Source organism: Phocoena sinus, chromosome 20, assembly GCF_008692025.1.
Source record: "Phocoena sinus isolate mPhoSin1 chromosome 20, mPhoSin1.pri, whole genome shotgun sequence".
NCBI lineage: Eukaryota > Metazoa > Chordata > Mammalia > Artiodactyla > Phocoenidae > Phocoena > Phocoena sinus.
The window spans coordinates 13,831,566-13,840,558 of NC_045782.1; the positions used below are offsets into that span (position 1 = coordinate 13,831,566).

Consider the following 8,993-nt stretch of genomic DNA (forward strand, 5'->3'; position numbering starts at 1 on the left):
CAGGAAAGAGTCCCTTTCCTAGTTCCTGCCCTTTCCAAGATACGGCGAAATGACTCTTAAAGAGAGTTTCAGTGCAACAGAACACACGTACCTTGTAGTTAGTCCACCCGGGTGGTTTCACCTTTAGACGTATTTGCCAGATTCTAGGGTGGAGAAGCCCAGTGACTTGACTTGATCTTCACGACTGGCTGCGCCCAATTTCAGAGCGTACTGATGAGCCTAGACTATTGATGAGAAAGTCTCAAAAGAGGCAAGATAAAACTCCAAAGAGAATTTTATTACAATTTGTAAGTTACAAATACCTAAGAAACTATTTTCTTTACAATGTCGTCAGATTTTTGGGCTTGTGTACAATTTCACATAACCGAAAAATTTGTGTTTTTCAGCTGTAGCCCCCGTAGACCTGGCCAAGTTGAGGCCCAGCTGTTTCCTGACCCACAAAGGTCAGAAGTTGCTGATCTTCTGCAGGAGGGTTTGGCGCCGCTCCTCGGGGCTAATGTTCTCGGCGATGGACTTTAAGAAGTGCTGCTCGTTTACTTTCTGGAGCAAGGAGCTGACAGAAGGGTTGGTCTTGCTCAGGGTTTCGTAGCAGGTGAGGATCTCCAAGGCCAAAACATACAGTGGTTCACACACCTCCTGGTGGAGCATGGCCATGATGTGCAGAACGTGACAGAACACCTGGGTGTAAAAAAACAGGGTTTCCTGGGTCAGGTCCTGCTCTTGTCCTTGGGCCCAAGGGCCAACTGACTGTATGAACCGAACAGAGTCCAGGAGGTCGGTCAGGCTGTTGCATAGGAGCTTGACCACATGGCTCCAGCCTTCCACAGGGAGCCAGTTATGGCAACTCTGGCTGCAGAGAAACTGGAAAGCTCTCAGCAAGAGTACGGAGAGTTGGAGCTCCTGGGCAAAGGGCTTCAGGTTGAGCAGAGGGACAAACTGAATATACTCCAGGCTGTAGGGGACATGCAGGAGCTGCTTCTCCAACAGTCTCCTGGTCAGCTGGTGAAGGCACTGCCACTCCTGGGGGCTGCACCACGGCATGACCTGCACCAGGGCCACCAGGAAGCCCTTGCTGAACAACCTGACCTCCTCAGGGTTGCCCACATCCACCACCAGCAGGGCGAGCATCTGCTCAGAGATGCTGCTGGAGATGCAGGAGCACTCCATCCAGGCCAGGAGGCCTGTGCCGGGCCCATACCTGGGGTGGGCCTGGCAGGTCCACTTGTCCTCAGAAAGCTTACAGATCTCAAAGAGCGTGGCTGGCACCTCACACTTGAAGTGGCCCTCAAAGAAGCTCTTCAGTCTCAGGCCCACAGTCCAGTCCAGCTGCTCCAGCTTCCAGTGGAGCCAGGACAGGGACTTGACCCAGGTGTCCGGGCAGAAGGTCTCGGCGTTAGCTGACACCACCTCACAGAGGAGCTCCAGGATGTGGATCACCAGGTCCTTCCCGTCCAGGGGGAGGCAGCGCTTCTCCTTGGGGAGCTGCCAGTATCTGCTGAAGCCATTCAGGAGCTGGCACAGGCTGAAGATGAGTGGGAACGGAGAGCAGGTCTGCAGCCAGTATTCCTCTAGACATGTGTTTGCTTCCAGGGTCTGGATGAAGATCCTCAGACTGAGGTCCACCTCTTTGACGTCGAGCATCAGGAAAGGCAGGACGAATTCCTTTAGCACCTCATCTGGCTTGAGAAGAGCAGCAACTGGAATCCCTTGGGGCTTCACAGGATTCACCAGGCATCTCAGGAACTCCAGAAACTGCTTCTCTTCCCTGGGTGTAGAGAACTTCGTCCAGACTGTTTCTTTGAGGCAGGACACCACGATTGTCGTGGAGGGATTTGGACCCTGCTCTTCCGCGAACCTGAGGGCGGGGAAGGCGGTGAGAATCTGAGCCAGGAACCTGTGGGTGCCAAGGTTGACCACGGCCATGCTGCACACTTTCTTCACCGTGATCTCCGGGTGCAGAATGACTAGGCGGGCCACAGAAGCGATGGCGTTAGCCAAGCCCTGTTCAGAAGCGCTCTGCGTGAGCTGGTTAAAAGTCGTGTTGAGGTCTTCCTGAAACCCCTCCAAGTGACCCAACAACTTCTCAGAGAGGCCCTTGCGCCCCCAGGAGAGCAGGACGCCCGAGAGAACTTTATTTTTATCTGGCAGTGAGAGATGTGCGTGACACTCCAGGATCAAGTCGATGACCTGTTTGATCTGGGGTCTGGGGACAGCCCCGTCTGCCGCGCTGACGTCCACCACTGCTTCCAGCAGCTCTAACACCAGGCCGGGCTCCTGGAAGACAGCCCGGCTGCTGGCCAGGCAGGCCAGCCACTCATCCGAGAAGGCCCACTTCCTCTCAGAAGCGAAAATGTAGCACATTTCCATGTGCCGGTCCAACTTCTGCTCGATGATGGCCATGGCGATGGAGGCAGTGATGTCCTTCTCGAAGCCCTTGTTCTTCAGCACCCTGTTCGTGTCCTTCAGGAAGTCACCCACGCACTCCGCCAGCTCAGAGGCCACCTGCCTCTCTTCCTTGGACAGGCTAGCGGTGTCCAGGTAGAGCTTCAGGTTCTGGCTGAAGGAGGTCAGGCTGTCGCACAGCCGGTAGCTGCTGTAGCTCGTCCCCTGGCTGCCACCGAGCGTGGCCCGCAGCTCCTCCCGCCACTCCCGCAGCAGGCTGCGCAGGAACTCGAACCCCACGAGGATCGTCTCGCTCGGCAGCCTGGCCAGTGAGGTCAGGCTGATGTCCCGCTCTGCCTCCTTCACCTTCTCTGCCAGTGCCTGCTGGTGATATGGGTTCTGGGTGTCCGTGTTCCACACGGAGATCACCGTGGCCAGTTTGTCTAGATACACAGTGGCGGACACTTCCTGGGGGTTGTCCTCCATCAGTGCAAACACGGTCAGCATGTCAGCCAAGTTGGCCAAGGTGCAACACTTCATCCCGGGGCACAGGATCCTATCCTGGATTTGCTTCAGCCCAGTGAGCAGCATGCCCAGCAGGGGCATGGTAGGACACACATCCGGGTCGGACTTAAACCTCTTTGGAGGGTGGGAGAACTCATCTGAAGAGGACAGGTACTTATGGGCCATTGTCCGGAACTGGGAGAGCAGGGGGTCCTGCTGATTGCCCTTGTGCTTCATCATTTCCCACCAAACGTCGAGGAAGAAGGCCACATCCTTCGAAGAAGTGTCAATAGTCATGTGCTCCAAAAAGCGCTCTAGTTCTGCACGGCAGACAGTAGCGGGCAAGGCCATCAGAAGCTGGATAAAGAGTCCGGAAGCTTCCAGGGACTTAAGCAGCTCAAAGAGGACCGTGTGATTGATGGTGGGGATCATGTTGCCCACGGAGAAGAACACATCTTCCTGCCACAGGGTTTCAGTGTCAGAAGGCGTGACAGGGTAGGGCTGCAGAGCCTTGGCCCAGATGATAATCAGAGCTTTCTTCTTCCAGGCGAAGGGCTGGGAGCAGGCCGTGGCAGAGGAGATCTCCCTCAGAGCCTCCACAATCGGCCGCCCGACATGCTCCCAGTCAGACTTGGTCAATTCTGCCAGTGTTTTGGGGCGGAACAGCTGCTCGGCCAGCAAGAAGCCCCCATGTAGAACAGTCATTTCTTCACAGATATTCAAAGGTCCTGCACAAACAGAAGTCCAATAGGATAGAATGTGGTGAAAAATTTTCAGAACAGCAAGCAGAGGTTAGAGGGAGAGGCAGCAGTTGGTCAGCGGGCTGTCATTATTAGGGTTAGAGATGAAAAGGGTTCTGAATAAAATCAGTGGGAGGGGGGAAGAAGGGACGGTTCTAGGACCCGCTGCAGAGCTGAAGTCAAAGGATTAACCTGAGGAATAAAAAAGGACTCCCAAGCTCTCTAGCCTGGACCTGGGAAGACAACGGGCACTACTGCAAACCGGGAACACGAGAGATGTGCTTGGAAGGAACACTGATACGTTTTGGTCATTTGGAGTTTGAGGTAGAACATTAAGGTAGAAACGTCCTCCAGCAACGGAAACACAGGGCTGAAGCTCAGGAGGAAAGTCAACCTTGAAATGTGACTCAGGAAGGAGCCTGCCCAGAGGCAAGGCCCTCCAGCAAAGGATGGGCCAGCAGAAGATTTGGGGAAGGGCTGGCTGAGAGAGAGCAAGAGAGAGAGCACAAGGACAGTACCAAACTACAGCGGCCACCAAGTACATACTGCAGGACTTGACAACTGAGCTTCTAAGTACCAATACAGACTAGGAAGGGCGTGGACCAGGACTGTCTGCACAGCAGCACTCAGACAAGCCCTGCTTCTCTTTTTTCTCTTAAAGCCTTGTCTTGGAAACAGATTTCAAACGTTCTGCCTTTTGGGGAAACAGTTCAATTCCCACAGTCTTTCCATCAAAGAGAATAAGCTACTAATGGTCCTGGTTCTCTGGTAGAAGCCAAAAAGTAGATAGAAAAAAATACTGTACTAGATTCAGAAAAGTCCTTCTTCAGTGAGCCCTGAGTTGACACAGACTTAGCAAGGAAGGCATCTTGGGATGTTTAATTAGACATGGGTTTAACTCCTAGCTCAGCCATTTAAAAGTGGTGTGGGCTTCCCTGGTGGCGCAGTGGTTGAGAGTCCGCCTGCTGATGCAGGGGACACGGGTTCGTGCCCCGGTCCGGGAAGATCCCACATGCTGCGGAGCGGCTGGGCCTGTGAGCCATGGCCGCTGAGCCTGCGCATCCGGAGCCTGTGCTCCGCAACGGGAGAGGCCACAACAGTTAGAGGCCCGCGTACCGGTGGGGGGTGGGGGGAAGTGGTGTGATCTTGGACAGATTACTTCTCTGAACTTCTGCATATGTGGGGATAATACAGACTTCACATTATGACCCTGAGGATCAAATAATACATACAGTCAAGCCCCTGGCATTGGGTCCACACCCACTGTTGGCTCCCAATCCCATCTTCCAGGGCTGTTGAGGGTTAGGTAAGATATATACAATTAAGAATCATGCTACAGGGCTTCCCTGGTGGCGCAGTGGTTGAGAGTCCGCCTGCCAATGCAGGGGACACGGGTTCGTGCCCCGGTCCAGGAGGATCCCACGTGCCACGGAGCGGCTAGGCCCGTGAGCCATGGCTGCTGAGCCTGCACGTCCGGAGCCTGTGCTCCGCAACGGGAAAGGCCACAACAGTGAGAGGCCCGCGTACTGCAAAAAAAGAATCAGGCTACAAAGAGCCTAAGTGCTCGATAAACGCTGGTTCTCCCAAACCTTTCCACTGTTGCCAGGACCAGAATCTTGTCCCTATTCTTTGCCTCCTCCAGCTCAGAAACAGGACATGTCTTTCTTAGGTATATTTCCTTTGGCCCAGAAACTAAATCATCGTACAAACATTGCTCACTCTTCAATGTTCCTAACCCCTCTCCCCTTTCCCAGGCCCCCAAGAACACAGCTTCCCCATTTTCATGGGCCAGGAGACTATCCTACCCCTTCCATCTGGAACAGCACTCCTATGCAACCCACTGGTGAAGGCAATCCATCTTGGTGCCCAGTGGCTGAGGCAGACTCCCAGGAAGAGCCAGGTTGCTGAGAGGTCTCCCTGGGGGTTCTGGCCTTTCTTTCTGGTTCAGGCTGCTCTCCCAGGGCCCCCCAAAAGGCTCCCTTCTGACTCTGTAAATTTAATTTTATTGCTCTACCCGCTCAGCTGAGATGTTTGGCCCCCAAGACCCACCTTCCAGAGACGGTAAGTATATACTCATGCCACCTGAAGGAGTAAGTCCCAGAAGCAGTTAATGGCTGGGCGAATCCCAAGTGTTTTATCACGAATGGTTAACTGGCGCTTGTGAGTGCCCGCTCCTTATGTTTAAGCGCTTACTCTGTACCAGGCACTGTGCTAGTTGGTATGTGTATCTTTGCATCATCAGATCAACATTTTGAGAACCATTCCTGTTTTAGAGATGGAAACATTAAGACTCAAACAATTTGCTCAGGTTGTCGGAACTGCAAAGCAGTGGGCTGGGACAGAGATCACCACAGCTGCAGGGCTCCAAACTCTTCCAACTTTACCTTTCCACCACGGAAGAGATGGCTGGGGATAGGGACCAGAACATTTCTCAACAGCCTACTAATACTGGCACATTTTGGGGAGCCTCACCCCAGCTGTCCCAGAACAGCCTCTTGGTCTTATACCCTTAAGAGCACATCCAGCAGCGGGGGAGGCTGGGCAAGGAGCCGCCGATTTATACCAGCTCTCCCCTCCCTTCTCCCAGACCTGGCATCTGGAGAATCAAGACGCAGGTTGCCGCCTCGGCTGCTGCAACCCGTGCCCACAACTGCTGGTCTGAAGAACGCTAGCCCTGCGCAAGGCACCGGACTCGACACTGTACACACGTGATCTCAGTGAAAACTCCCCCAAACTCTGTGAGGCTGATACGGTATCATCATCCCCGTTTATCCACGAGGACCTCAAGAGCGTCAGATGCTTACTCAAGAACTTAGTAGACGTTCAATAAATGAGATCGTTGGGGATACGGGATTCCCCGGGGCGCCGCCGGAGCCCGGCCTTTTCCAAAGCACGTGCCCGAACCTGTCCACTCTCGCGAACGCTAACTTCACATCCGCTGGCCCCTTCACGTGGAAAGGGGCCTGGAGCCGGCAAGAGGCGAGCGGAAGAGCGGCGGGTAGAGCCCGGCCCCCCAACCTCCGGTCTCCAGGACACCCCCGCCCTCCCAACCCCCTCCCCGGCCCGGAGGTCTCCCTCAGCCCGGGCCCACTCAGCACTGCCTGGTCGCCGGTTGCTCAACGCGGCCCACGCGGGCCCAGAGGAACCAAACACCCACCTAGATCCATGGCGGCGACGCTGGCTGCGGCGCGGGTCACCCCTCCCCCGTCAGGCCGCGAGGGCGGTGCAAGCGTCACGGCACAATGGGCGGTCCCGGGGGGCGGGACAATGGGCGGCGCCTCGGCCCCCGCCCGCAGTCTCAGCTCGGGCTCTGCGCGGACCCCGGCATACGTCCGCCGCTCCGCGCGCACGCGCGGTCCCACCTAAGCGCCTGCGGCATCGGGGCCGCCAGGCCCACAGCTCCCCCTATCGGCCCGAGGCCTCCAACTAGGCAACAGGCAGGTACCCGCGCCTCCATCCCACGGCGTGCCCCCCCCCAGCTCTACCCGGGGCCCGGCTCCCAAACGACCGCCCCCTCCCAGCCCAGGCTCCACTCGGCCGCGCGTCTCTGCAGTTCCCTACTTCCTGGGCCCCAGTCTGTCCTACCTATAGCTCCATCCCTGGCCCCGCATTCTCCCGCACCCAGTAATCCCCGGATTCCTCACACCCTCGCCACAGTTCACCCTCACTGAATGCCCCTACCCAGGCTGCCCACTAACCCGCATGGACTCACCACTCCCTGAGAGGCTTCCTCCCCCGCAGCGGGTCTCTTCCCATCAACTCTTACCATAAATTTCAGTGGCCGACGGGGAGTCCTCCTGGAAACTCTCCGACTCACAAGGACATTGTGGGACAGGTGAGATGGGCAGAAAGTCATATTAAGGAGCACTAAATGTCCCTGGCTTTGCTAATTCCATTCAGACGTCAGACACACATGGATTTCATACTAACTTTACAGGCTAACCTAGGAGAACTCCACAACACAGCCATTCTAAATCTCTCTGGATTTAAACTCAAGAGATATTTGAACTTCAACTTAATATGCTAGGACCACAACCCCTCAAGTCGAAAAATAAAATGACTACTCTGAAAACACAACTCTGGAGAAACTGAGGAACTTCCCAACTTCATCTGTTTAAAAACACCAGCTTGGGCAAAACTATCTTTAAACCTTGTTTTGTAGCTGATTATACCATTCCCATAGATGGGAAAGTAGTAACTTTTGGTTTAAAATTACTAGCTGCCCTGTGCAGAGGTAAACTTTTGGATTGCTTGATAAAAGGCCAAAGTGGTACAGTAAATGGTTTTAGGATGAATAAAATATTAAAGACTGCAACAAAGGAAAAATGACAGGCAATGAGAGAAATAAAAGGAGGCTGATATCATGAAGCTAAAATGTCCCAGGTAGATAAACAGCATTCAGTTCTCTCATGCATAGCTGTACATTTAAGAGAAAAAATTGGGGGTATGTTACAACATAAGATAAACAGATAAAGAGGAATCTGGCATGTGTTTAGTACTTACATAAACCACTTATTTTACTATAACAAACTTAGAAGGCCACATCAGGGACTTCCCTGGCAGTCCAGTGGTTAAGACTCCACCTTGCAATGCAGGGGGAGCGTGTTCGATCCCCGGTCAGGGAACTAAGATCCCACATGCTGTGCAGCGCAGCCAAAAAAAAAAGAAAGGCCACATCACAACAGCCTAATACACTGGGAGAAGTATAGTTTCTTTTCAGGAGAACAGTATTACCAGAGATAAACATCAAGAATTAATAATCTAATTATTAATTAATTAGAAAATCTGAGAATTAACAAATCATAGTCTAAAGAAGACAGAGGCATTTACTTGATTATTCAAAATTCATAATAATTTCCCCATGCATAGGAAAAAAAAAAGTGAACCAACTGTCAACAGGAGGAACATAGCTTGATTTGCTTTGAAACTCACAATTGCTTCCCTAAGATAGAGAATTTAAGTGGAATGAAAAGTGCTGTGGAGCTGGGAAATAATATTTTCCTCTCAGTGAAGGTTAAGATAGCCCTATCAGAAGGTGAGCTGAAACTCACTCTGAAATTTCCATACCCTACCCTGCCAGCAAGGGAGAACAGCAGAGGCTATGATTTACAAGTAATTTCATGTATATTGTACAGGAACAGATATCTTCTGAGTCAATCCTTTCCAATCTCATCAGTTTCTTCCCTATAGTTTGAACCTGGCACCACTTTAAATAATGAGTCTTACAGGTTGGTTGTAACAGCTTGATTTCAGAAGCATAATTTCAAAAAACATTTCATAATAACTATGCCCAACTTAATTCTATTTCCAGTGATTAAAACTGATTTGTTCTGCAGAATCAAATAGAAAACAAGAAAATATTAAAAA

At 52.6% G+C, this 8,993-nt stretch overlaps 1 protein-coding gene across 2 annotated transcripts; it reads right to left on the reverse strand.

The window, feature by feature from the left end:
• Nucleotides 1–256: 256 nt before the first annotated feature.
• On the reverse strand, nt 257–7,051 carry GEMIN4 (gem nuclear organelle associated protein 4). Of its 2 annotated transcripts, XM_032616414.1 has the most exons (3): nt 6,784–7,051; nt 1,813–3,614; nt 257–1,662 (listed from the first exon to the last, which is right to left on the reverse strand). In XM_032616414.1, the coding sequence occupies exons 1-3, from the start codon at nt 6,791–6,793 to the stop codon at nt 445–447; spliced, it is 3,030 nt and encodes a 1,009-aa protein (XP_032472305.1). In that variant the 5' UTR covers nt 6,794–7,051; the 3' UTR covers nt 257–444. The 2 variants fall into 2 exon arrangements, with proteins under 2 accessions (XP_032472305.1, XP_032472304.1); XM_032616413.1 differs by having other exon boundaries at nt 257–3,614; nt 6,784–7,049.
• Between the last annotated feature and the right edge of the window lie 1,942 nt (nt 7,052–8,993).